The following is a 27,297-nucleotide window of genomic DNA, read 5'->3' as shown; positions in this document are numbered from 1 at the left end:
CACTGGAAGATCTGCCATCCCTGCCTGGTAAAGGCTGCACTGAATAACTTGTCCTTTGAAATTTCTGTTCCAGAGACCAATTTGCCCACACTCCTGCAGAATAACGATCAGCACAAACTTATAGAATTGGTGGCATTACTTTTTGGGTTCAGCTGAACTCAGTTAATCAGCCAGATTTTGCACAGCTCGTTGCTGTGGCAGAGGTGAACATCAGGGATGTGATATTTGCTCACGCTGCTGGTGGGGCTGATGTGTCACCAATCTGCTGTCTGTACCCAGGCCGACTGCTGGACATCCTCCACACCAAAGGCCAGAGGGGCTATGTGGTGTTCTTAGAGAGCCTGGAGTTTTACTACCCTGAACTCTACAAACTGGTGACAGGGAAAGAACCTACACGGAGATTTTCCACTATTGTTGGTGAGTAGAATCAATCACAAAGGAGCCTGTTGAAGTAAGGACTGTCTGGAAGACTGGCTTGTTTTTTTCCAGGCAAGAAGTGGAAATAAAAGCTAATCTTTGTGTAGAATGCTTTTCAGTCCCCTTCAAAGCAAAATGTGGTAGGTAATGTATAAAGCAAAGGGACAGCCAAGCTGTCTGAATGAACTGAAGAGCTTCAAATGGAGTGATAGGCATTTCCAGAATTCTCAAGAGAAGCTATGTTGGAACAGTGGACTAAATTACTGTTACTGATAACTTACACATGTGCAGCATATTTGAAGCATTCAGATTAATTGTACTTGTACAGATTACTTTTACAAAGGTTGTGCTGTTTCCACAGGCTCAGCTGAAACAAGACAAATGTAAAGGCTTCATCTTCTATCCAGCTGTACGTGTGTATATTGTGATTGTGATACCAGTGTGCTGTGTAATATTTGTGCTGTTCCCAGTTAGACATACAGGTCTGCAGGTGTGTGAATTTGGGTGAATTTGTGTGAATTCTGCACCTCTGTACATATTCTCGCTGTTTGTTTCTTACATAATTCCGCTGATCCCACTGATTACCTTATTAATAAAGTGACTTAAATAAGTTACTTTACCAGACATTGATAAACTGCTCAAACATTTTCAGTGGAGGAGGGACATGAAGGCCTTACCCATTTCCTAATGAATGAGATCATCAAGCTCCAGCAGCAAGTGAAGACAAAAGACGTGCAGCGCTGTGAGCTCCTGGCCAAGTCCCGCCAGCTGGAGGATGAGCGAAAGCAGCTAAAGCTGAACAAGATAGAGCTGCTCACCTTCCAGGAGAGATACAACAAGATGAAGGAGGAGAGGAATAACTACAACGATGAGCTGGTCAAGGTGAAAGATGAGAACTACAACCTGGCCATGAGATATGCCCAGCTGAGTGACGAGAAGAGCATGGCTGTGATAAGGAGCCGGGACCTGCAGCTGGAGGTGAGATAAATGCTCTGGGCAGCAATGGAGGGTGCCTGTGGCATCTGAGGAAATGAGACCTCCTCTGACAGCAGAAAGATGTGGAGCTCTCATTTGCTTTGCTTATCCAAATGATTGAAGGCATCACTGCACAGAAATGCCAACTGCAGTGACGTATATTATTGGCAGATAATGAATTAAAAGAATAGAATGCAAGTAAAAATAAAATTTGAAACATAACTGCTTGTTAAAAACATCATTTTAGCTTTTTTAGGTCAGCAGCACTGCTGCTGCTGGGGATTTATTCAGAAAGATATCCTGAATTTTCTCCTGTTTTCTCTGATCCAGATAATCCTTGTGCAAAAAGCACAATGTGTGGTCAGCCTCCTAAGTGTTCATTCTCTTTCATATCTCTTTATTTATTGGAGGAATGAGAATTTTTTTTTTAGTCCAGGTATTACAAAATTTCACAACCAGCCCATGTGAGTTGTAGCTGGCAAGTAGCAGGTTTGTACTTGAGACTTCACCAGTTCAGTTGTGGACATTCCCAATTATCGACTTCTCATTAGCATTCACAGCTTAAGCTGTTCTCCCCACTGTGTTTTCCACGTGGAAGTGAGAATTTGTTCAGAGCACTAAATGTCAGAGCTAGGAAGAATTCCCTTCCTCTCCTCTTTCTCCTTTTCACTGCTCCTTGGCTGCTTTAGATTGACCAGCTGAAGCATCGCTTGAACAAGGTGGAAGAGGAGTGCAAGCTGGAGAGGAACCAGTCTTTGAAGCTGAAAAATGACATTGAAAACCGACCCAAAAAGGAACAGGTTCTGGAGCTGGAGCGGGAAAATGAGATGATGAAGACAAAAATCCAAGAGTTACAGTCCATCATTCAGGTATAAAAGCAGCTTGCTGCCTTTAAAATCCAAACCCACACATTCTCCAGTTACAGTGCAGGAGGTGTTGGCTGAAACCTCTGCCTGCAAAGCTCCAACCAGCATAAGTGCAAAGTCTGGACAAACAGAAGGCTGCTTGTACAGCTCCCAGCTGCCTGGAGTGCTCCCTGTACAGACACATGCATGAGGAGGAGTTCTACTAAAATAGTCCTCTAAAAAAATCAAGTGTACATGAGAAATTGGCTCCTGCAAGAGTGCAGTGTTTAATTGCTGAACATTGTACCAGCCTGTCACTACAAATCTGTGTTAAACAGCCAGCACAGAAATTTCTGACAGTGGCTCTGTGTACCCCATGTTAGGCTGTTTCCATATCTTTGCCAGAAGGTTTTAAGGAAGCAGAGGATGATAAAGGTTCCTGTACTTGAGTGGTCACTAAGCACCAGGGTGCCCTGCAGAACCCTGCTGTAAGCTTCACCAGCCTGTGTTTGGGCAGGTAGGGAAAAACAGTTGATGTGCAGCACATTTAGGACTCCCCTGTGAAGAACTTAGCTAAATATTGGGATATATGTGAGATTACTTAGCACTTTGTTATAAAAGGCTTGTGGCATTTTAAAATGACACCTAAAAATTATCAATAGAAGGCCTTTCAGAAATGGCTGTAGCCTCTAGCAGTGCCTAATGATTCTTAGTTCAAACACCAATCCAATTCAAAGGTTGAAAAAGAGTGTAGGGTAGAAGATTCTGGAAGCTCTGGCTCATGTTGGTCTCTTATATTAATTGAAATGGTCTTGCAGCTCTTAAAGAAACAGTGAAACAGCTAAAAATAGGATTTAAATTCTCCTAAGTGAAAGTAGAAATAAACTCGAACCAGTTTGGTTTAGAAATGCTTAGGTATGTTTAGAAATACTGGATAACCAAAATGTCCCTGAAATCTCCTACTCAGTCTAGGTATTTTAAAAATAAATACACATATTCCTTGCTTGCATTTTATGCTTTTTTCATCTTCCATTTATGGTTCATTTTGGATGGCAATTATGTGTTGGAACCTGCTTTGGTAATCTTGTTAATTTTAAATCTGAAAGAAATTATATTCCTGGACAGTGTAGAAAATGAAGCCATGGTACAAGGTACTCCAGTCATGTTTAATATTCTCTGAGCACAGCCCTGCAAAGCCTGTGCATGCCTTAAAAATTCTCCTGAATATTTTCTTAGGCCCTGCTCTTTGGAAAAGGGTGAATTTTGTGCTCAGTGAGAGGTGATTAATAGAAAAGAGTTTTGAATACAGGGCTTGGAGTGAAGAATTGTCACTGCATCCAAACTGGATCAAATTGTAGCCAGTACAATAGACCAGTAAAACAGTTCCTTCATCAGACTGTTCTGACAGCAAGACAGATTTTATTCATCTTTTCTGACACTGCTCTAAAATATGAACAAATGTCCATCTCTTCTCCTGCTTTCCCATTGCAGTACCTCGTTCATTTGCTATTCTTCTTGCTTTTTACTCTCTCTGACACTTCTCTCCCTGCAAAACTATTTTCTGTTTCCCTGACCTGGCTCTAAAACATGTCTTTCCTCAGGCTGACAAAAGGGGTTTGCCAGATTCAGACAAAGCCATTCTGGATATTCTGGAACACGACCGTAAGGAGGCACTGGAGGATCGCCATGAGTTGGTCAACAAGATCTTTAATCTCCAAGAGGAGATTCGTCATGTGGAGGACTTGAGAGACAAGGTGAGGAACAGAAGGATGGAATATCTCAGGCTGGTGCCCAAAATGCCTCTGAGAGCAGTGGTGGTTAGCTATGACTTTCTTTTTGGTCCCTGGTGGTATCTACCAGGACTAGAGAGTGCTATTATCATTTAGCTATCTCTCAGAAAGCTCACATTTAGCCAGCAGAGAAAGACCAGAGGCCTTACTTGATGAGTTCCACAAGAATCTTTATTTCATGCAAAGAGAGTCAGGCAGGATTCTCCCAGAACAAAGGGCAGACAGTCATATTTATAGGTTCAGGGGGGATTCAAACTACAACCAATAAAAGTTTATACAAAGAAGAGCATCCAATCCAAGTGAGAAGTTCTAAAGGTGAACTGACCAATTACACAAACTAATTTCTAACCAATTATCTTCCAAAGTGTTAGGAGAGTGACCAAATTCTTAAGGAATTTGGCTCAACCTTGGTATCTAGGATACCTTATCTATTATAGCAACTTCCAGGGGCCAGAGGAAGATGGCCTTGGAGGAATTGTATCATCCACAGTTAACAGTGTGTCGTTTCCAGTATCTTGAGGAGAAAGAAGATTTGGAGTTAAAGTGCTCAACACTAGGAAAAGACTGTGAGATGTACAAGCACCGCATGAACACTGTGATGATACAGCTGGAAGAGGTGGAAAAGGAGCGGGACCAGGTATCTAACAGTTAAAGTGGGGGAAAATCAATAGCAAAAACCTCTATCTGTTCTGGGTGACTTTGGGGAATTGTAGGTAATTGGGCCCAAAATACCATTATAAAATAAGCAGTTAAAAGAATTACTTGTTGGGATTTGCATTGTGGTAATTAAACACAGGGTAATATTGGGTTGTTTCCACAGTGTAGCATCTGGCAGGCAGGACCAGGTTCTTAACAGCAGCTCCTACAAGGCTTTATGTCAGTGTCAAGCCACCCCATTTGCACTCGGGGACACTTTTCCCCCAGCCCAGAGGGAGCTGTAAATGAACCACCCTCATCATCATAATTTTTAATGGTGCTACTGTGGCCCATCCTGGTCCTGATTGCTGTGTTAATGGGTGGCTGGGTACCACTTCTGAAGCTGCCAACACCTTACAAACAAAAGCAGCAGGAAGAGGTTCTGTGCCCAGGTGCCACAGAGCTTTCCTGCCCCCGCTGCAGGCGTTCCGCTCGCGCGACGAGGCTCAGACCCAGTACTCCCACTGCCTGATTGAGAAGGATAAATACAGGAAGCAGATCCGGGAGCTGGAGGAGAGGAACGACGAGCTCAGGATCGAGGTGGTGCGGAAGGAAGCGTGCATCGTCAACCTGGAGTGCAAACTCCGCCGCCTCTCCAAGGACAGCAACTTCCTCGACCAGGTACAACTCACCAAGGCAGACATCAGCTCTTTGGTTAAGACTTGCTGTTGCAAATATTTTGCTCTAGAAAGGGGAGGGGACATTTCTAATTCTTTCCATTAATTAACTGAAAAAACTAATCTGCTACTAAATGTCAGTGTTGTGAATCCTTTGCTATAGTGTTTTTACAAGTTGTCATACACATGGCTTCCCAAAGGCTTGACTTTAAATGGAAGGGGGAAAATGCAGAAAAAAATTATTTTCTACACTGAGGTAGAAACTACAAATATTTTGTGAGTGAAAAAGAATTCAGTCTGTGACCAGAAATACCCACAAATCTCAGCCCAAATTACTTATTAGGTCTGGAGCCACATTCTACGTGAGCTTCTGAAGCACTGGAGTTGTAATAGGTTCAATCAGATTACTCTACAGGAAGGTTATGAGTTGTACCAAAGTGGTCCCAGAAATAAAAATCTTCCCTTGTGATCTTCAGAGTTTGCCACGGAATCTTCCCATTACCGTTATCTCCCAGGCCTTTGGGACTTCTGGCCCAAAAGCCAACGGGCAGGAAGCCGATGACTCCTCCACTTCTGAGGACTCTCCAGAAGACAACAAATTCTTCTTGCCTGATCAAGTTCGTCTCAAGAGAAGACTGAACCTAAAGGGGATCCAGGTGTGTGTGAATCTGAGGCTGGAATGACACAGAGCAGGGACTTTAAGAACTATCAGACATAACACATGTTGTGGCTGTGCCTCTGAAACTTCTGTAAAGATAAGAATAGATCTGTGTATGATAGTGAGCTGTCAGCTTTTGCCCTGTGGTGATTTGCATCTTGAGGAGCAGATCTAATCAGGCTTCATAGACTGTTTCCTGTCCCTTCTCCCCATTTTCTGTTTTCTTCTCACTCCTGCTGTTCATTCGCATTCTTGGAGCATTGTCAATAAATTGATTCTTTGCCTCCTTAACATTAGTGGGGAAAAAAAATGACATAATGCCTGAGGTCCAACACACACTGAAGGTGAAAAACAAAGCGTTGGGAAAAGCTCGCAGCAGCTGGAAGGAAAAATAGAAAGAAATGGACACAACCTGGAGCAAAATTAACTATCTAATTTAGAATTAAGTTATGGCAATTTCCTCGCTCCTAACAGGAAGGGGTAGCATGAGTTGGATTCATGCTTTCCCTGACTAGCAGCATTCACATGGCTATTGTCTGATGCTGGACTCATGAACTGTATAAAAAACCCATAAAAATCTAACATTTGGACTTTTGAGGTTCTCTTTTCTTTCATCTGTGTTTGAATTCTCCCTGCCCTTCATAACCTTTCTGAGCTCTGACTGTCATTATTACTTATGGCAATAGAGATGCATTTTTCACATTGCACACTCCAAAAGGATGCCTGTTGTATTAACAGCTGCCTGAAACCAGTCCCAAGGCACCCACTTCACCTTTTGTCTCTTTGTTTCCTCAGCAAAATCTAGAAATTGCAATGTATTTGGGCCAGACATTCAAAAGTAGCCAGGTAGCTCACCCTCCATTACTGTTGTGGTATTTGGACAACTAAATATCTTTTAAATTGTGTGTCCTGTTGTTTAAAAGAGGGCAAGTATATTACAACATAACAGTGAAAAAAAGGTGGTGAAAATATCTGGTTTGCAGTGTGTGGTAAATATTCTGCATTTGTGCTGATTTTTGTCCTCTTTCTTTTAGATAAGTCCAAGAGCTAAATCCCCTGTCAGCATGAACAAAACATCAGAGTTTCAAGGTCAGAAAGAGCACCTATGTCGTTATTCCTTTTCCATTGCTTTGTCTCTTTCACTTAATCTCTCTAAGTTGTTTTAACAAACATGCCAACCAGGGAAATTCTTAACTAAGTCCAAGTCAGTAAAAAAAACCACTTTCTCTCACAGTTACAAATGTAATGATTTAAAGTAGTCAAGTGTTCTACTTCACTGTCCTCTCCACCCAGAGATACCTCCCCAGGCACACAATGTGCATCCTATAACTTACCTAAATTTTCTGTTTATTCAGTTTTCCATTTAGGTTACAAAAGTTGTAAAGTCATTTGTGTAACATCTGTACTAAAAATCATTATACCATTCTCTTTTTGCTGTTGGAAAAATCATTCAAGCTGAAAAGGCCCTAATCTAGCAATTGTCTAATGAGTTCCTTTGTCCTTCAGCAAAAGGGAATTAATTTTAAATCTAAAGCATTGCAAAGGCTGGGAGTGGGGGATTGACCCATGCCCCAGCCAGGTGCCAAGTTATCAAATTTGTTGCTGTACACTCATGTTTGAGCTACTCCTAATTCCTCTTGTTTGTAACACTGCCCCTGAAACACCAAACACCATCAGAGGCAGCACTTCCTTCAGTAGTTGTGTGTGCCTCTCTTGGACAAAATATCCAAAATATCCAAAAGACTCCTGCTCCCAGGTATTCCATGTTAAACAGCAGCTTTGCTGTCAGACAGTGTGCTGAGGAAGGGCAGGAGCCCACACTCACTCTGTGTTACCTGGGGCTGCTGAGGATCTCAGGCTTCTTGGTCTCTGTTGTAAATTATTTATTGTAAAAAAGTATAATTCAGTGAGGCAACCTTGCAGATCGCCGGATTCGGGTGGTGAAATTAAAACATAAATTCATGAAACAATCCTTAAATTTGTCAAATAGCATTCACAGATCTATTAAAAACATCCAGGACAGAGCTGAGAGACAAAGTGGGCAGGAGTCTGTGCAGAGGGGTGGGAATTTGTGTGCTTTGTTGGGAACTGCTGGGGAAGGAACAGGAGCCAGGGCTGCAGGGCAGGAGCGTGCCCAGGGCCCCTGTCCAGTTAAAAATGGAACGAGAACAGCAGTGCAGTGGCACATGTGTGAGAGGCTCTGCACTGGAAGTGCTCTGACATGCTTCTCCCTCTCTCTGGTGTGTTCTCTCTGTTGTTTCCCGTGTCCCTGTGAGTGCAGCAGTCAGAGCACAGGATGAAGACGGGGCCGAGGGCAGCACTGGCCGCACGGACACGAGCTCCTCTGTGTCCATCACTAACTCCATCAGCAGCTGTGAAGTCACCAAGATTGTAAGGAAGCCCCTTCCCTGTCTAAAGCCATCTCTCCTGATGTGGTTTAGAGCTTTCACAACTCAGTATTAGCACTTCCCCAGCATCCTAGCTGAGATCCCATTCAGGGCCCTTGTCAGAAACTCCCTTAATCCTTTTACCTGTATTTTGTTAGAACTATGTTATTAGCCTCTCCCTAAATCACAGAATTGGTTTATGTTTATTTAAAGATATTTCAGAGGTATTTATGACCTCTTGCTGTCTCCTTGTGCCATTTAACATTTACTGTTAGAAGAAAGAGATTTACTTTAAAAGCTCCTTTGTAACTTATCTGAGAAAATTTTAAGGGTTTTTTGAGTTCTATAATGCTTTTCTATAAGTAATAGTGAGTGAGGAAAGGGGTGCAGATCACAGTTGGAAACTTCTGCATACCATAGTCAAACCATTTCTTCCCTGCTTGCTGTATCCCCATAATCTTCCAAGGTAGATATTCCATTATACATATGTGAGCACTGACACAGCAGGACAGGCAGATAGAGAGAGTGCTCTTGCAGAGTGTTAATAACAAAGAACAAAACATCTTTCTAGAACACTGTGAAAAATGCTGCCCCCAGGAAATTAAAATTATACTCAAGAATAGCCAGGAAAGAACTTGCTGCCACTCATAATAAGCTTAGCTGGGTTAGGAATATTTTTTGGAATATCTGTTGGATGTTCAGGTGACTTATCCTGTCTTCCCTCTAGTGCAGTTCAGGGTTTAGTTTCCAGTGCACTGGAAGATTAATTATTTAATATATGGGGATCAGTATTTTTCTTCCTTATTCTAACTATATATATATTTATATAGGTACACATACTGCTTTTCATCCCCCTCCTCCTGTCAGCTGTGCCACACACAGACCACACATCAAGGGTAAAGTTACAATGGCTCAGTAAATCAGGCAGTTGTGTGGTCACAGGAGAAGGTGCAGTGGCAGCACACAAGCTGTGCATTGTGCTAAAAACTGGGATAGATGAGTGCTCTTGGATTCTGCACAGCTAGAATCAACTCCTCTTCTTTTTCTGTGTGTGCTCCTCAGTGCAGAGTGCAGAGCACCATTGTTAATGCTGCTGTGAGTTAGAAGTGAGAACACATTTCAGCCAGATAACCTTTCTGACACCCCTTGGTTTCTGATCCCAAGCAAACCCTGCGAAGCCGCAATGACAGCATCATGTCCACCACGCCCGAGCCCCCCGGGAACGATTCCATCGTGCGGCGCTGCAAGGAGGACACCTCTCACTGCAGGTGGGTCACACTGGGGACACTGCCCGAGCCTGCTGGCACCAGGACAAGGGAAAATGGCTCTAGACATCCTCTGCTTGAGGAACCTCTGTAAGGCATAGCATTAACCTAAACTTCTCAAGGCTGCAGCCCTCCATCCCACATTTTGTCCAAACCACTCAGGAGTTCAGGACAGCTCATCTGGGATGAGTGACACTGTGACAGCACTGCAGCACTGACTGTGATGGACAGAAACACCGACAGGACTGGGATGACTCGGCTCTGATGCTGCTGGAAAGTGCTCTGTCTGCCTTTTGCACTGATCCAACTTCAGTTTTTGCCCCTCATCTCCATGCTGCCCACGTGTCCCTGTTCTTTCCCCTTCTCTCAAAGCTCCCCCTTCCCTCTGTAAGCTGCTGAAGTAGAGCAGAGCTGCTTGCACGTCTGTGAGGAGTGGAGGAGGGAGGTGATTTTTGTGAGTCTCAGTCTGTTTCTCAGCAGAGAAGGGAGGGGAGAGAGGCTTTGCCCTTGGCTTCACCTTCTGCTGCAGCTTCCACTTCTGTTGGGTCAGGGCCCCGTGGAGTTCCCCTGGCAGTGAAATCACATCAGCTAGTGAGTGGGAAGTTGGTGGCAGGAAGGAGAGAGACCTCTCCAGCCTCAAAGCTCCCTAAAGGGCACTGACCCCTTTTCTAAAAGGCTTTTTGCAATGCAATACTCAGACATGCTGTGTTGGTGTGGTGTCAATAGCATCGGTGTCTGCATCACAAATACCTGGAGACACAATACATTCCCTAAAGGTACCAAGCAGAAGGAGAAAAGAACAGAGCAGACCAATTTAGAAGAAAGCAATATATGTGGAGGGTTCAGATCTTTATTATATTTGTTTTTAATATCTAATCTTTAGAAGACCTTTATTCAGATTTTTATGTTTTTCAAAACAATCTGATCTTGGGCAGACTGCCACTTCTGCCTTTCTCTCTGAACAGCTTTTTAAGACAGCTTTCCACTGAGGGCATCCTCAGCTGTTTCTCCCACATAATTTTCTGGGCTGCTGAGGATTTAAGCAGTGTTTATTTTAGTCTCCCTTAGCTTCTCCTTCATTGTCCTCCAAGTCCCTTTTTAAAGTGTGTTGTATCAATTCAAGATGGAGAAAAGGGTTTTTTTTATTAATGATTTGAATGTTTTGTGCTTTGGGTGCTTGAGAAACCTTTGGCACACCTGAACTTTTCAATATTTGCTCTGTATTACAGAACACAGTAGAGATTACATGGAGATTATTCATCTTGTGGACTTACTTCACTGTAACTCTGACTGTATTCTGTTCCATGGGTTAAGGCATTGGAAGACGGAGTTTTACTGAAATCTCAATTTTTTCCTCACTTTAGATATCCTTCATGTGGAAAGAAAAGGTATCCAGGAACAAGGTCTGAATGTGGGCTTATTTTGTTGGGCAGATAATCACTAAAGTCAAGTATCTCAAGAACCTACCCAAAAGTTTACTGTAGTTTATAACTTTGTAATTAGCATGATAAATTTTTGGAACTTATTTGTGAACATAATCCAGAATAATTGCTGTTTGCAAGCCAAGTTGCAGGTTTCACAGTTCATCTCTTCTTAATTTGTGTGAAAAAAAAAACGGTGAGATCATCATTTAATGTAGGAAAAGGTACATTATTTCCCTGCTTATACATGGTGTAAAAATAGCTGATTCTCTGCAGCCTGGCTGCAAAAATTCACCCTTCAGCTGGAGCCAAATATGAGGAATATCAGCTCCACAGGAGGCCTACAAATCATTTTGAATGGGAAAAACAACAAGCTGTTATTTAAACAGCTTTGCAACCAAAGGACATGGTTTAATGAAGTCCTTCTAGTGAAGCTGACAGATCACTCCCTTGGCTGGACAGCCCCAATATCCCTGCAAGAGCAAAATTTCAGTGAATTTAGAGTGGTTTTAAGGCCAGCCAACCTGGTCACCTTGGCAGGAATGTCTGTGTCCCTGGGAGCTGGGCTGAGACCAGAACTGTGGCAATTCCTGTGCAGGAGCCTTGAGCACTTTGCCATTCTGTACTGCAGGTACCTGAGTAGCCATGTGAGGTACCCTGACACTGCTATAAAATGCTTCAAGTACTTCAAATCAAGCAGATAAATGACTCCTCTTCTGCTGCACCTCAGTAACTGTCCTTGCATTCACTCTGTCCATCAGTGAACTTCTGGCTTTTGTCTCTGTTGTGGAAAGCGCCCATGGTGCAGTGCATGCACAGCAGGCGTGGTGCAGCCTTGATCTCCGTGCTGAACCAAGCGTGGTGTGAGTCACACACCAGACCATCAGTCAGCAGCTTCCTTTTGTCCTCAGCAAAATCTTCATTCCCCCACTGCTGCTGGCAGTTCTTCCTTCTGAACCTTCTTGCTGCTTCACATGCTTCCCATGCTGGCTGACACGTGTTGTCTCCTGTCCTTTTCTGTATCTTCCCTGGACCCTCAAGGATGTTACTTGCCTATTTTTTTTGCAGCTGCACCATTGCCTGATGCAACACCTCCAACATCTTCCTTTTTCACAGAAAAAGTTCCTCCTTCAGAACTTAATGAAATCTACTGAAGCTGGAAATCTGCTGAAAGCTTGAAAATGTTCAGCTTTCTTTCTCTTCCATTATCTCATGCTTTGTTTTTAATTCCAGCCTGGTTGAAGAGGACAATGACAGCTTTGGATGTGATGCTTTGGAGCTGGATGGTAAGCAAGAGGATATCATGTATAACTGAATTATGAGCTAATATGTGATCAGCTCCCCAGCTACAGAGACTGTCAGATAACCAACCCTGCTCTGAGTAAATGGGATACACATCCTGTGAGTAAATCAAGGAAACAAAGAGTCAACCAGTGCTGAGAAGGGGAAGGCAGTCATTCCTGAAGAACTAAGTAAGGAAAAGGGTCAGTTTTGTTACCATGAGGGTGAGCAAACACTGGAATAGGGCTGTCCAGAGAGCCTTGGAGATATCAAAACCCAACTAGACAAAGTCCTGAGCAATCTCCTTGAGCTGACCTTGCATTCACCTTTGACTAAACAGTCTCCAGAGATCCCTTCCCAGTTTCTGCTCTATGAGAGTGGAATTCCTTGTACCATGTCCTGTCGATATGAATCATAGCTCTGCATGAAGAATTTCCTACTTCAGCTTTGGCTGGGATCAATCAAAATTCATTTTCCCCTTTTCCATCTTTGTCACTTTATCCAGGACTCATTATCATTCTTGTTACTCTTTCCAGATGACAGTCACGACAGGCATTCACATGGAGCTCCTTCAGTGCATTCTTCCTCCTCTTCTCATCAGTCAGAAGGCCTGGATGCCTACGAGCTCGAGCATGTCAACTCCATATTTAGAAAGTTCTCTCTGGAAAGGTATTTGAGATGCCAGTTTGCTTACCTTAGAGACTGAGAGGAAAATGTGCTGAGGTGGAAAATATTTATTTATTAGTTGCTGAAGTTATAGCAGCAGGAGTGATTATGGTGGCAGCAGTATAACGTTATCTTGGAGCCCTTTCATGTCCTGTAAACCCATGAAGGTCATCCTAAAAATTCAAAAACTTCAAGGCAGACAAAATCTTCTAAAGGCTTCAATTTCTCCTTGTGATCTTGCTATCTTGCTGCAAGAGCTTGCTGAGCAGAGAACTGTTATACACCGAGTTTTCAGACATGCACTGGGAGCTCTTCTCCAGAACTTGTGCAGTAACAAGGATTTCTTTTAGAGCCCTTAGATCCTAGTGCTTGATGATGCTGGTTTATTTGTAAATGTCTCATTTCTCATGCATGCATTTAACTCAGAGTGAGATAACCAAGTGTCCCTTCCTGTCATGGGCACAGACCCTTCCGTCCCTCTGTCACGTCCGTGGGCCGCGTCAGGAGCTCGTGTCACACCATCCAGCGCGTGACGCTCAACGGGGACAGCCTCAACTCAGAGATCACCCTGCTGGGGGGCAATGACAAAGGCAGCTTCGTCAGCTCTGTCAAGACAGGCTCCCCTGCAGAGAAAGCTGGCCTTCGGGAGGGACACCAGATCCTCCTGGTGAGCATCAAACCGTCACCAAGCGGCGCTGGTGACCGCCACCCCCCCATGCTGTCCCTGCCACTCTTTACTTAGTTTTCCCTCCATTGCCAGTGTCCCCAAACCATTTTCCTGTTAAAATGCCTCCAAGGGGGAAAAACACCCTCCACAATTTATATTCCTGCACTTCTCACTCCCAGGGAAGCCTGGGATTGTCCAAATGCTGCAGTTTTGTCGACTGCTAGCATTCCTAATTTGAGAGAAAAAGAATCATATAATTAAGACATAATCTACATCCTGATAACAAAGTGTCTGCATTTTTTAATATGAAAAAGATCATGGCACTTTAAAAAAATGGTTTAACTGACTCAGAGATTGAACCTGCACTGGAGAGTAATATTTCTTTCATATCTAGTTGGAGGGCTGCATTAAAGGGGAAAATCAAAGTGTTCCTTTGGATACTTGCACAAAGGAAGAAGTTCACTGGACAATTCAGAGGTGCAGTGGTCCAGTAACACTCCAGTATAAATCAAATCATGAAGGTAAGACTAAAAGTGTTTCTTATCTCAAGTAATCCCAGGGTTTTATAGCAACTTGTCTGGAAGAGAGTGACAAGACCACCATATCCTTTATATTGGGATAAATCTGGAGCATGCCACTGGTGTTAATTACAGCTTCTCCATGGAACTGCTTCAGCTTTTAGCCTGGCATCTAAAAAAAAAAAAACGTGCTTGTCAACAGGATTCTGAAAAATTTACATGGTGGTCAATAGCAACATGACTCATGAAACATGCTCAAGTTTATTTTTATGTACAGTTTTCTGCAATACAATGTGGCAAGCTGAATGATCTTTATTCAGCTGGTCGATTTAGCATTTACCTGATGGAGTTGCCCTGTTTATTACCTTTGTGGCTTTATCTTATCTTTAACAGCTGGGGTTCATGTGTGGTGAACAGAATTTGATCTTAGTGTTCAGGTTCTATAATGATAATTTCAGGTTATGGATCAAAAATTGCATTCCAAAATCCATTCTTTACTGGTGTGTATAAATGGGCATTCATATTTTTATGCTGGTTAGAGAATTTCAGCTGCATAGATCACGCAGGAAGTGATGCCTTTGATTTTCTTTGATGTTTTCAATGGTAAGAAAGACTATTGCAATTTTTTGAGCATCACTTAACTGCAGATAAAGCATGTTATAGATTCTGGGAGTGCCAATTAGAGCTAATAATAAGGGGAATAACTTGTCATTAAAATTGGTGGCAGAACTCACACGGTACTTAGAGGGCAGAGCTATAGCTGTGCCTGTGTCTTTGCTGAGAAGTTCTCTGTTCCACAGGTCATGTGGGGAGTACTGAGAATGGAGTTACTTAAGAGTAGCATTAAAATGAGAATATTCCCACAGAGCTGAGAGTCTGTGCCCCATCAGTGTCTCTGAGGTGCAGGCTCATGATTTTGCTGGAACTACAGAGTGCAAGCAGCACTCTGGAAGTACAAACCTCTGTCAGAGGAACCTCAGTTCATGCTGTGGCTTGTCCCAGAGGGAATGCAGCAAGAGCAGAGTGTGAGATCCTCAGCCCTTCCCTCCCTGCTGCAGGGTACCGCAAGCTGCTGTGGGAGCTGGAGGAGGGAATCATCACCTCGGGGGACTCGTTCCACATCCGCCTGAACCTGAACATCTCCAGCCAGCTGGACTGCTGCTCCCTGTCCGTGAAATGTGATGAGATTGTCCACATTCTCGACACCATGTACCAGGGCAGGTGTGAGTGGCTGTGTGCCAGGGTGGATCCCTTCACTGACAGGGACCTGGAGATGGGGACCATACCCAGCTACAGCAGGTGAGAGCGACACTGAGTGACCATTACTGAGAGCAGGGATCTAGAAACGGGAAACTTAATTACTCCTGTGAGGAAAGAGGTGTCTATGTCTCAAATTTTGATGATGTTAAACTCTAGTATGAGCTATAAAACTTAAGGACGGAGATTCCAGATGTTACCTGAAAAAATAAAGTGGGTTGCTAAAAAAATATCCTATTCAAATATTCTGTGGATATTCTTTAATCCTTAACTGCAGTGCAGTTCTTCCTATTGTTTTGTTCCTGCCTTTACTGCGTGGTTCAGTCAGTCCTCACTGCTATTTCCGTTTCATCTTTTCTGTAGGCACAGACCCATTGCAATCCAGCTTTCTTGTGAGTGGTTTCAAAAATACCTTGATCTGTGTGATTTCATCCTTTCTTTCAGAGCCCAGCAACTCCTTTTGGTGAAGCTGCAGCGGTTGATGCACAGAGGAAGCAAAGATGAGACAGAAAACTCCTACAACACCCTTCGGGCACTGCGGGTAAAGTATCTACAAACAAACACCTCACACTCCCTGCTACTGCTTTTTCATTTTTCATTTTTCATCATCATTTTACAAAAATTCCTGTTTACACTCTCTGTAGGTTTTGATTGTGTCAGGCAGTGGGCACCTTCTGTTTGCATTAAATAATACTGTCCCTGAGAATGAACCCAGTTCTGGCTCACTATTAACCCTTCCAGCTAGGAGGGACTACACTTTAAAAGTCCAAACTCTGTTCTGTGTTTTTGTTACCCTTCTCATGCTTCTCTGCCTCTAAATATTAATGCATCTTCATGTACACATGAGGAAAAAGTTGTATCCTTGCAGTTAATAATCAGAATTATCTCTCCTATTGTGAATAAGCCTCTTAACCAGAGTCTGTTGTCCCACTTCACAAAGACCTGTCTCTTCCAGCCTGGATGCTGTGGAGAGAATTGGGATTATCAGGCCTTTGCACACAACAGCCCTTCTCATTTTTAATTTTCCATCACTTAAAGAAGTTTGATTTTTCTTTCTTTAGACCCCAAAATTCCATTTTCACATAATTAAAACTGCCTTATTGGTGTATTAATTACAATAAGTTATTTTTACAATCTGGGAGATCATGCTTCTAAGTTTTGCAGACAGGTAGACAGTGCTTGTGCTTGATTTCAGTCAAGGTTAAGTGTCACACATTGCTCACAGCCCCACTGATGAAAGGGACAGAGATCACTGGCACAGGTGCTTGGGAAAGCAAAAGCTGTGCATACTCTTTCTTGGTGCAGAAATTCTCTCTTTCTTAGGTGTGGAGAACAGTCTGTGAACACAGGAATGTGAAGAGCAGTGAAAAAGCAGTGTTTGTCAGCACAGGCCATGCCATGTCCACAGTTTGTTTAGAACATTCTATTTGGGATAGGCATCAATCACTATCCCTTCTATTGGAAATATAAAATATCTGGTTTGACTTCTTTTGTTTCTCAAATGTTATGATTTTAAAAAATACAAAAAAAAGAGGGGGGAAGAAAAACACCTGTGTTATTTTTTGGTAGAATACTTTGCAGCCAGAGGAGCCAGCCCTGCAGAACGACCCAAAAACCAGCCCTCGCCTATCCAGAGCAAGCTTTCTTTTGGGCCAGATTTTACAGGTAATAAAGTTCAAATCCTCAGGGCAATGTCTGAAATAGTGGATCTGAACAGTAGATATTCTCAGGCTGTCCTAATTCACCCAGAAATCCCAGCTCAGGTCTAGAGGTTGTATCGGAATTTATTCCTATCAAAAAGAGATTTAATGCATGAAGGAGAAGGATGGGTTGTGTTTTCTGTTGTGATGTGGGGTATTTGTTTTTAAGAGCACAGCTTCCTTTACTGATGTGCCTTGAGGAATCCCACACATATGCCATCAGAGGCTGAAATGTGCTTTGTTTGTACCATAAGGACAAATCCAATGGGCTGGATCAAATCTCCAAGTCTCTAAGATAGGGCTCCATCAGAAAACAGTCCTTTAATTGTGGGCTAGTGACTCTGAGCGTGACAGAGACTGTGGGGTGAAAGACAGAGCCTTGTGAAGGAAGGAGGTTGGGAAAGGTTAGCAAATACAGGAGGAGGAGTTAATGTTTGGATAGAGGAATAGGCGGGTGGATGAGCAAGGAAAGCATGAAGCCTATTTCTCGTGTAAAATGACTGTAAAAAGATGCCATTTGGGAGTTTTTAAGTCTCTCTGGTAGAGCAAAGAAGAGGCAGTTTGGGTATAGCCTGTGATACATTTGTGCACATACTCTGGGTATGATGTACACATCAGTGCTTGTACTGGAGATAGCAGGGAGCTTTGTGAAGGGTAAACATGCTTCTTAGGAGCGGAGAACAAAACAACAAATCCCAAAGGGATTAACACAGGCTCTGAAACAGATCTATGATATTTAAAGAGCCTTAGAATTCAGTTCACAGATGCACGGAGTCCTGACTTTGATAGACACAAGTGATTCAGATCTCACAGGTAAAGAGTGTTGGCTGGTGAATACATGGGAGGGTAAATCATGCAATAAATGAGGCTCAAAACTCTTTTTTTGTTCACGTTTTTAGTTTGTCAGTAGGTCTGAGAACAAATACAAGCGAATGAACAGCAACGAGCGGGTCCGCATTGTCACGGGCTGGCCCTCGGGCCTGGCGCTCAGCTCATCGGAAGGGAAGAAGCAGCTGCCTGATAAACTGGAAGGTACAACTCTAAAATAGCCTTTACACACATAGCACTGACACAAAAGCCTACATAAACATCTACAGAACAGCAAGGCTGCAAAATACATCACAGGTCTTGTGTTTGTGGTCCACTCTGCTAAAGCTCAACAGCAATTGTGACCAAAACTGATTGTGCTAAAAGTGCTTGGGGCACTAACTTCACAGGCAGCTTTAGGACATTGAATTGTCCAGTTTGGCTGGCAGCTCTTTAGCTGCTTTCTGCCTTTTGCTCCAAAACATTTAACTTGGAGTAAGTCAAGCTAACAAGCAGAGAGTCCACAGCAAATGCTGTGTTGAAGAGGTTAAGAAATAATCTCTGGAAAGCAAAAAGCAGTTGAATTATTCAGCATTATGTTGGACATCGTAGTGCTGTGATCATAGTAAAGGCAACCCCAGCAGAAGGGAAGGAGGACCAGTATGACTAACCATGTCATTTCATGTGTGTTTCCTTTGTTTCTCCAAATATTGATGGAGAGGAACCATGAAGAAGACAAATGTCTTGAACCAGAAGATAAATGTGTTGTTCTTTGCTCAGATTTGGATTCCGAGAGTGAGCTGGATAAGAAGCTCAGTCTGATCCCGTACAGCTTGGTGAGACCCATCCACTGCGAGCGCAGGCGCCCCGTGCTCTTCACCCCCACCATGCTGGCCAAGCCCTTGGTGCAGAAACTTCTCAACTCTGGAGGTGCCCTGGAATTCAACATGTGCAAGCCAGGTAATGGGATAAGAGAGGGCCGTGACTGTCAGCCCTCTGTGTTGGAAATATGAACATCTATATGCGTGCACACGTAGGGGAATGCACATGTGAGAGTTGCTTGAGGTACTTCAAGTCACATCAGAGTGATGTGTAGCTGTAAATCCTGCTTTTTGTGACTATCTGGGATATTTGAATGTTTTTGAGACAGCCAGTACACATGGTTATGAGATTCTGTGTCTATAAATATTATCCATGTGTATGCTGTGTGGTTGCTAGGCTGCCCCTCAGAGACTGAAATGCTGTGAGTGCTCTTTCTGTTTGCATACTGTTTGCATACTGCATATCTAGGCAATGTGAAATTTTGATTAATTTGTTTCTAGTATTTGCTATTATGAGGAATATCTTCCCTAGAGCAACTTTAGGTTTCTGTCTCATCCAAGCTGTGAAGATTGTGCATTTGATCTACTGGAAAGACTGATTTTCTTCCATGCTAAGTATTTACTATTAAAGCAGTACGCAGTGCCGTGATGGCTGCAGGGCAGGATTGTATACAACCCAGCATTAAACTGAGCTGACGTTTCATTTTTACACTAATATTGAATACCCACAGCATAGTATGCAGCCTTACAGTCATCCAGACAGAGAAACTGAGAAGTTAAGTATTATAATAAATATCCCCTGTCTTGCAACATAAAACAAAAGCTTTGATGTAGAGCTGCAATTCACAAGGGGGCTGGTACCACACACTGCAACCTAAGCCAAATTTTTTTGAAACTTTAAACACAAATGTTGGAACACTAAATCCTTGTTTTAGGATCCTGTGCTGAAGAGACCACCTTTTTTTAGCACTTCTCAGCATCTGCCATCCCTGCACTGTTACTATATAACATTAGGTGCTGGAATTGTATTTACTGTTTTAATTTAATGCCTTCATAGTGTTGTAGTAATTGCCCAAGGACTCATTGGTGCAGGATATAGCTGAGATGCTCAGATGTGATCAGATTAGGCTTTAATTGAATTCAATGGAAGAAATGAGGCAGCTGTTAAGACAATTCATTGCTCATCCTCCTTCCCTGAACCATTCTTACATCCCATGTGAAGTACTACTGGATACTTTTCTACGTGTTCTGCTGCTGTAAATTTGATTCTGTCCCCATCCACATCTCTTCCTAGATATTGTAACAAAGGAGGAGTTCTTAAAGAAGCAAAGGACAGAGACTGTCATCTTCAGCAGAGAAAAGAATCTGAACACATACGAATGTATTGTACCTGCCAACATCGAGGCTGTTGCTGCCAAGGTGCTCATAGTGCTCTGTGTCCCTTCTCTGGGCTCTCTGTGAACCTCTCTGCAGTGTCCTGGACAACACACTGACCAATTTACAGTTGCACTCTCTCTCCTGCCCTCTTTCCCTCTCAGATTTTTATTTATTCCCCCAAGTGATTTTTATTTGTGGTCTTACTTTCCTTTTCTTTCCCATCCTCTGCCATATCCTTTTATATTCTCCCTCATTCCCTGTGATGACCCACATAGATGCAGTTAAATATCCTTTCATTTTCTGTGCCCCATCCTTTATTCATTTCCTTTTCATATCATCAGTATATATGAATACACGAGAGTAAGAGATACAAGGACCTAGACAAAGGAAAGAGAAGCCTGAAACCCAGACACAGGTGTACAAAACAAAGACAGCAATGCCCAAGACGGAGATCTAATGTCAAGTAGAGAAGATTTGATGCACAGCAAGGAAAGAAAGGAGAATTAAAGTGATGGGTTTTTGTCTCACAAGTAGTTGCAGAAAATGTTCTTTCTGAACAGAAAGCAAGTCTCTGTGTTTGTGTCTATGTGTAAAACTGGTCTTTTATCCTACTTTTCATCTTTAGGGCACTCCATTTCCATTTCAAACCTTTTTAGAAAGCTGTTAAGATCAACTTTTATTTGACTGACTAGTTTTAAACCAGTAGGAGGAGCTGGACTTTAAATGTCTATTTGATTAAAAGGTTTTAAATCAGTACAATGGTAAATAGAGAGCTTTCCAAATGACCCCATAAGGGATAGATATCATTATCTTGAGATTCCACAGCAGTAAATTTTCCTTTGTGACACTGTTATGACTTTGTTTTTAGAACAAGCATTGTCTCCTGGAAGCTGGAATAAGCTGCACGAAGGATTTAATCAAAGCCAAGATATATCCTATTGTTCTCTTTATAAGAGTCTCAGAGAAAAACATCAAGAGGTTCAGGTAACATGTCAAACCTTTTGCATATTTGATGTTCTGTCTTACTCAGTGAATAATTCTTGAGTCCAATAATGTTCTCACCGAGACAAATAAAGAACCTCATCCCTCTCCATCTGGTACTTCTATGTGCACTATTTCCTCCCATGACTCCTCCCTAAAATCTTACAACCAGAGAAAGCAGGAATTCCCCAAATTTGGCACTCTTTCACTGTCACTGGTGGCAATGAGCATTGTGGGAGGATGAGACTGAAGAAAATGTGGTTTTCTCCGTGCTCAGCACTCCCACAGCATTTCTTAAGGTAATGCAAGAAGAGGAGAGCTCGTAAACACTTGCACTCTCCCTCCATTCAATCCTCTTAAATTGTTTCCCCATAGCAAATATTTCTCCTTGGGGGCAGCATAGAGGTAAGGGCATGGTAGACCTGGAGTAGCTGCATTCCTCACTGCTTTTATTGCTTGTAAGTAGTTAGGAGAAAATAAATTCTTGATGGGACAGCTGGGACTACAGGATTAACTTAAGATGCAAGACATTTATTTTTGGTCTGCTCATTCCATACAGGAAACTGCTGCCGAAGCCGGAGACGGAGGATGAGTTCTTACGGATGTGCCGCCTGAAGGAGAAGGAGCTGGAAGCTCTGCCTTGCCTTTATGCCTCTGTGGAGGCAGAGGCCTGGAGCAGCATTGAGGATCTGATCCGCACAATAAAAGACAGGATTGGGGAAGAGCAGAGGAAAACCATCTGGATAGATGAAGATCAGCTATAAAAAGCCCTGAGTACCACGGAGCTCTTTGGTGAGGAAAGGACACATCCAGGTGGAGCAGGGCTTCACAGGATTCTCTGGTGAGGTGCCCAGAGCTCACTCCTGTTTCACCCTGCTGGCAGGATGCACGTCTGGAATGGGACTGGAGCTGTGTTGACGAGCCAGAGTCTCAGATGCTGAGATCCAGGCTGTGGGGCCACCACCACAATTTCTGATCCACTGGTATTTCTTCAGGGACAGCATCTATTTAACACATAAGGACAAAGATATTGAGAGGGAGCTTGGGGTAATTTATTATGTTCCAAGTATGGATCTCTTTTGTCTCATTGAGAACTTCTGATGAGAACAAATAAGTGGAGTCTGAAAGGTATAAGGCATGGGGATTGGGCTTCAGGATGTGGAACTGAGATGTGCCCCACACCCCCCTGAGGTGAGATTCAACATACCCAGCTGAGGAAGCTGAAGGCTGGTTGGGAGCAGCAGCAACACAACTGCTGATGGCCAGAGCAGCTCTGTAGCCCTGTTTCTCCCCAGCCATTTCTTTTCTTCAAAAGCAAAGAAAACAGCTATTCCTCCTGGCCTCAACTAAAATGAAAATGTTCTCTTTCTTTTGAAACCCCAGTTTTATTTAACAGTTTTGCAGGTTTCCTTTGTAGTCCAGGAAAACAGTCTTCACTGTCCCAGTGGCACATTAGGTCTTTCCAGATCTGCCAACATTTCATTTAGTTTATCCCTGTCTCTGCATTGTATTCATTTGTACATCTCTCAGTTTTTAACATTTTTTTACTCATGGAAAATACCACAGTGCCTTCTTCGGACAACAGGTTTCTCTATTTCTTCACTGAAATATTTCTCTACAACATCATTGCCTGCCAACATGCCTGCTCTCGACAGGAAGGACTATTCTGAGAAGAAGAAAAAGAGAATTTCATAACCAGTAATTGCTGTGAACCACTCAGTCCTTGACCTGTGCACCAGGACTGACAGTGAGGAGACCGGCGGGCACTGTGCTGTGGCCAAGTGGGATAATGCTTCCAGAAGTGTGTGCAGGGATGAGGAGACCATGTCCCATTTCTAAAAGCACTTAAATCCTCAGAGAGTTTAAGTTCCACTGCTCATGAGTGTGACTTAGACTCCTAAATCTCTTCAGTCTTTGAAGTCTTTCCTTTCGACATTAGACGCTGTACTGAGATTGCCAAATTGATCCAATAAAACTGACCTGATAATAATGACTCGTGCAATTGCTGATCTGAAATGCAGTAAAAATTGACCTACAGATGAAGAGTGGTCCATCCCATTGTCCTTAGATCCTTCATTCCTTGCCATGTCCCTCCCTTTTATGATGCATTTAATAAAAAATTTCCTTTCTTTCTGCATTCATCCCCAGTCCCCCCATCTTGGTGCTGTGGGCTGATGTACAGCAGCAGGCAATAAAAAAACAATCAGAATCTAAACAAAACATCTGGGCTGGTTGCCTTCACTAGATTAGCTGCTCCCTTGTCTTTGCAATGAACTTCTGCTGTGGGTGTCTCTCAGGTAGACTGAGTCAGCTCACGCTGGCTTGTGGGATTGTGCTTTTCTTTTATGCTCTTTTTTCTTTTATGCTCTTCTCTTTCATGCACATCATTTTTTAACTAATGGAATCTTCGAGAAGTAATTTATGTCACTTTGCATCTAATTGCTGCTGCTGTGTTTCTCAAGTTATTAATGTTTGAAAGAATGTTCATAGCTAGCACTTCTCAGAGAATAGCTCTTTACCTGCCCAGTGCCATCTGCTTGGACTGTGCAAGCAGGGGGATACTTCATGGGAAATCTCTTTACAAAAAGGACAGGCTGCACACACAATTTGCAACTCCCTCCAGGGCAAAGAATAACAACCAGTTGGGGTATATATAGAACAAATTGGATGAATCTTCAGAGATCCTCTGTAGCTCAAGCAGAAATAAGAAAGCATCAGTTGGAAGAACTAAACCTTCCAGGAGCATTTTGCATTCATTCCTAATGCCCTGATAATGCATCCTTGTGTAACAGCTGCCTGTGGTTTGTTCCTGCCCCTCCTGTGAAAGCTTTTGAGTCTGCAGCCGAGCAATGGGAGGGACTGCAGGAACATTTCTCAGCTGCTTCAGCAAAAAGTTCAGCCAGGTCAGCATCGGATGCCTCCAGGAGGCAGCAGCTGCCTGCTCACCGGCCAGCGCGGAGGACGTCCGTGTGCCACTGGCTGTGCCACAGGGATCACCACCATCTGCTGGAATGGCTGCAACAGATGGCAGCTGGGGCAGAGGGGATGGACTGTCTCAGAATGCCGTGGTTGTTTCTGCTGTGATCTCTTCTCTCCACACTTTAATGTCTCTTTGCATGGACAATGCTGCAAGATGTGATTTGTCCCACTTTACCTCCAGCACAGGAAAGGCATATGCCAAACTCTGGAGGGCAGTGAGCAGAGGTACACCTCCAAAGAGCTCTTTTCTGACTTACTGGAGATGGCTATCTAAGGGTGAGATGAATTACCCTCTGAACTGTCTTGGGTTTTCTTAGACTACAGCAAGAAATGAGTCAATTAGCCTGGCATTTAGCATTTAGCTCTTTGATCTGTAATTTAGGACAACTAAACCACCTTATGGGAAAAGTGGAAGTAGAGATTGAGGCAGAGAACAAGAGATCTAATTACTTCTGTGAAACAGGAGAGGAATGGATACCTGGAACAGACCTTTCTTCTCATATCCAGGTGCATCTGTAAATTCCCATCTCTGCAGACACTATGGGGTGTTGTGGCTGTCTGCTCATGTGATGCAGAACAACCAGACCCTGTCCAGAGCAGTTCATGGCACAGCTGTGTGCTGTACCCTGCACAAGCCTCATCTCTGTGACTCAGTGGAGGAGGACTGAAAACTCTGTTCCCTCCTGACTTCTGGGTGTGAACTCCAAGAACAGATCTGTGGCAGAGCTGTAAAAGGGGCCACTGTCATTTACACTGACTGGGAGGTGCCTCTGCTCTGGAGGCAAGAGCTGTCCCTCTCAACTGGAGGAAAATAACCCCTGCACTTTTATAACACATTCAGATCTTGAAAAGAGGCCACGATTTTCCCTGAATGTCAAAGTGCTCGAACCAGTGTGGATTCCAAGTCCTGAACCAGCAGATTTGAAGCACAAGCTTGGAATTTGGGCTGTAGATCACAGTGGTATTTTCCATTCTGCTAAATCTCCCTTGTGAGGTATCACCTTGGGCCACATCCCTCCTCACCTGCACATCCCAGTCACACAAACCTGGGCTCAGCACATGCACAAAAACCCAGCAGGCACAGCCACCTTCAGCAGGGGTTGTGTGGTTGAAAAACTGGGAACAACCATTAAGAAAACAAAATGGGAATTGGAAATGTAGTAAATGTTCCCTGTAAACAGTATCACAGCGGGATCTCAAGCAGATTCTCCACCTGATCTCATCAAAGGGTTAGAATGGGACAAGTTTAATGTTGATTTATTCTTTGGTTGCTTCTGTATTTTAGACAGCGCTTGATAGGGGATGTGGGGTCAATAACTGGACTTGCAAGTACCACCAAAATTCAGATACATTCCCTAAATCAGTCTAAAGAGGGAAATTCAAACTGCAGACCTGAGCTGGAACTGGAGGCCGTGCTTGGACACCAGAGCTCAGCTGCCATGTGTGGATCCCTACCTAAGGTAAGCAACATCCACAGCACAACCCATTTAAAAATCACTCATGGTTTTTAATTCTGGGAACATTTCTTTTCATTTTGTATTTTAAGTTAGAAAGGAGGTAACAGAAAGCCCAGAAATTGCCTATGTTTGGTCTGCTTTTTTTACTGTAAGAGGTGTAAAACATGGAATAATAACTGCCTTTCAAAATGGATTATTTGAAAACTACTTCTTCTTGACTTTAAGAGCTCACAAGAGCTTGTTGGAAAATTTTTCACATGCAGATTGTTCTTTTGAAAATGTCATTGAAAAATTGCCCACTAGAACATGCAATTGGAATTTTTTCAATGGAATACTGTTCTGTTAAAAAATATGTTTTCATCTAAATCAAATGTCTATGGAAATTCTTCCACTCTAACATTTCATTTTTTAAAAATGTAAAGTATTTCAATAACACTGAGGCAGCAATTTTTAATATTTCACATACTTTCAATCTTTTATCTGAAAACATTTTTTGGGGTTAATTTTTAATTTTTATAGGTGAAATATATTTTAAAGTCTACATTTAAACATTTGATTTGATTAAAACAGTTGTTATATTTGATGTTTATACACTACAAAATAATGGAAATAATGGCTTATGGCTGTCACATGTGTATAATATCTGTGATCACGACTGAGAAAAATCAAACTGAGTCCGACTTTGCATTTTGTTTAACTCTGCTGCAAAAATGATGTATTGTATAAGTCAGTATCATGCAGTTCAGCACATTGGGGAATTGTTGCAGGTAAAAATTTCATGCAAACTTTATTACACAGAATTGGATATTCCTTTGAACCAGAATTCTGGCTGGAGGCAAAGCTGTCAATCGGTCCGGCTGCAGCACAGACAGCTCTGGCAGCACAATTTGCAGGGGGGTAGGAACACACACAAAGCAGACTTGTGCCTAAAACTTGAAGTGGAGATAGATGCCAAAGCTGGAAAAATGCCTGTAAACCTGTAAGAGGCTTCTGTATTCTTTGTGCCAAGTTATTTTCATGGCCCAGGGTTCGAGAGCTCAGCACAAGGCTGCATCGGGCACTGCCGAGCCCTGGAGCTGCTCGCAGCTTCTTCAGCCCTGCCTGGGCTGGGCTGTCTGAGCAGCACTTGTTAAACTATTCCCTGGAGACTGCAAAAGCAAGACACAGGAGTTAAGGGAGAGCAACATTCTAGGATTTTGCAGTTATTTGTATTGTGTATTCCAAGTCGCTCAGCCTTAATCAGCTTAGACCGTGACAACGCGTTCCCCTTTGGTGCAGTTCCCATCTCCTTTGCTCTTGTTCAGCTCTGAGAACTGAACAGTTCCTCACAAAGAGACACACCATCTCAAACAGGAGATTGTGATTCACTGCTTCTAAGTCCCTTTGTCTGCCCCCTTTCTCCTTGCTCAGTTTCCAGAGTAGCTTGCTCTGCACCACAAGGGCTGATTCGGAGTGTGCAGCCCTGGGGTCCCTCACAGAGCACCACAAGGTTCACAAGGTTCAATTTGAGACAGTCATTCCAGGAAAACCTTCTGCTTTTCCAGACTAGTCTGTAGAGAATAAGGAGGCTCTCCCATGGATCAAGGCCACGTGATTTTTGGTTTTGGAGACCAAATCCGGTGTGAATTTTGGTTCAGGAACAGTGAATAGGGGCTCTTGAGCACAGGCTGAGACACCCTCCTGGCACTGCAGGAGTGACAGTGACCCTGCTGTGC

General features: G+C 43.1%; 1 protein-coding gene across 3 annotated transcripts in view; it reads left to right on the top strand.

The window, feature by feature from the left end:
• CARD11 (caspase recruitment domain family member 11) overlaps positions 1 to 23,139 on the top strand; it is a 46,347-nt gene extending 23,208 nt beyond the window's left edge. For 2 of the 3 annotated variants that reach the window (XM_033074519.1, XM_033074521.1), the window contains 22 exons: positions 280 to 417; positions 1,070 to 1,395; positions 2,082 to 2,261; positions 3,839 to 3,991; positions 4,539 to 4,664; positions 5,147 to 5,344; positions 5,817 to 5,996; positions 7,033 to 7,087; positions 8,280 to 8,389; positions 9,550 to 9,653; positions 12,305 to 12,357; positions 12,889 to 13,021; positions 13,484 to 13,685; positions 14,080 to 14,206; positions 15,262 to 15,502; positions 15,905 to 16,001; positions 17,030 to 17,125; positions 18,060 to 18,192; positions 18,748 to 18,927; positions 20,083 to 20,207; positions 21,034 to 21,149; positions 21,706 to 23,139. In XM_033074519.1, coding sequence (XP_032930410.1) covers positions 280 to 417; positions 1,070 to 1,395; positions 2,082 to 2,261; positions 3,839 to 3,991; positions 4,539 to 4,664; positions 5,147 to 5,344; positions 5,817 to 5,996; positions 7,033 to 7,087; positions 8,280 to 8,389; positions 9,550 to 9,653; positions 12,305 to 12,357; positions 12,889 to 13,021; positions 13,484 to 13,685; positions 14,080 to 14,206; positions 15,262 to 15,502; positions 15,905 to 16,001; positions 17,030 to 17,125; positions 18,060 to 18,192; positions 18,748 to 18,927; positions 20,083 to 20,207; positions 21,034 to 21,149; positions 21,706 to 21,910 — 3,278 coding nt within the window. In that variant the 3' untranslated portion in view covers positions 21,911 to 23,139. The remainder of the gene's footprint in view (positions 1 to 279; positions 418 to 1,069; positions 1,396 to 2,081; positions 2,262 to 3,838; positions 3,992 to 4,538; positions 4,665 to 5,146; positions 5,345 to 5,816; positions 5,997 to 7,032; positions 7,088 to 8,279; positions 8,390 to 9,549; positions 9,654 to 12,304; positions 12,358 to 12,888; positions 13,022 to 13,483; positions 13,686 to 14,079; positions 14,207 to 15,261; positions 15,503 to 15,904; positions 16,002 to 17,029; positions 17,126 to 18,059; positions 18,193 to 18,747; positions 18,928 to 20,082; positions 20,208 to 21,033; positions 21,150 to 21,705) is intronic. The other variant, XM_033074520.1, reaches the window with a different exon arrangement.
• The last annotated feature ends 4,158 nt before the right edge of the window (positions 23,140 to 27,297 follow it).

The sequence above is a fragment of the Catharus ustulatus genome, chromosome 16 (genome assembly GCF_009819885.2).
Source record: "Catharus ustulatus isolate bCatUst1 chromosome 16, bCatUst1.pri.v2, whole genome shotgun sequence".
Lineage (NCBI taxonomy): Eukaryota > Metazoa > Chordata > Aves > Passeriformes > Turdidae > Catharus > Catharus ustulatus.
The sequence above is the reverse complement of the archived record's forward strand: the minus strand, read 5'-3'. Positions and strand labels throughout refer to the sequence as shown.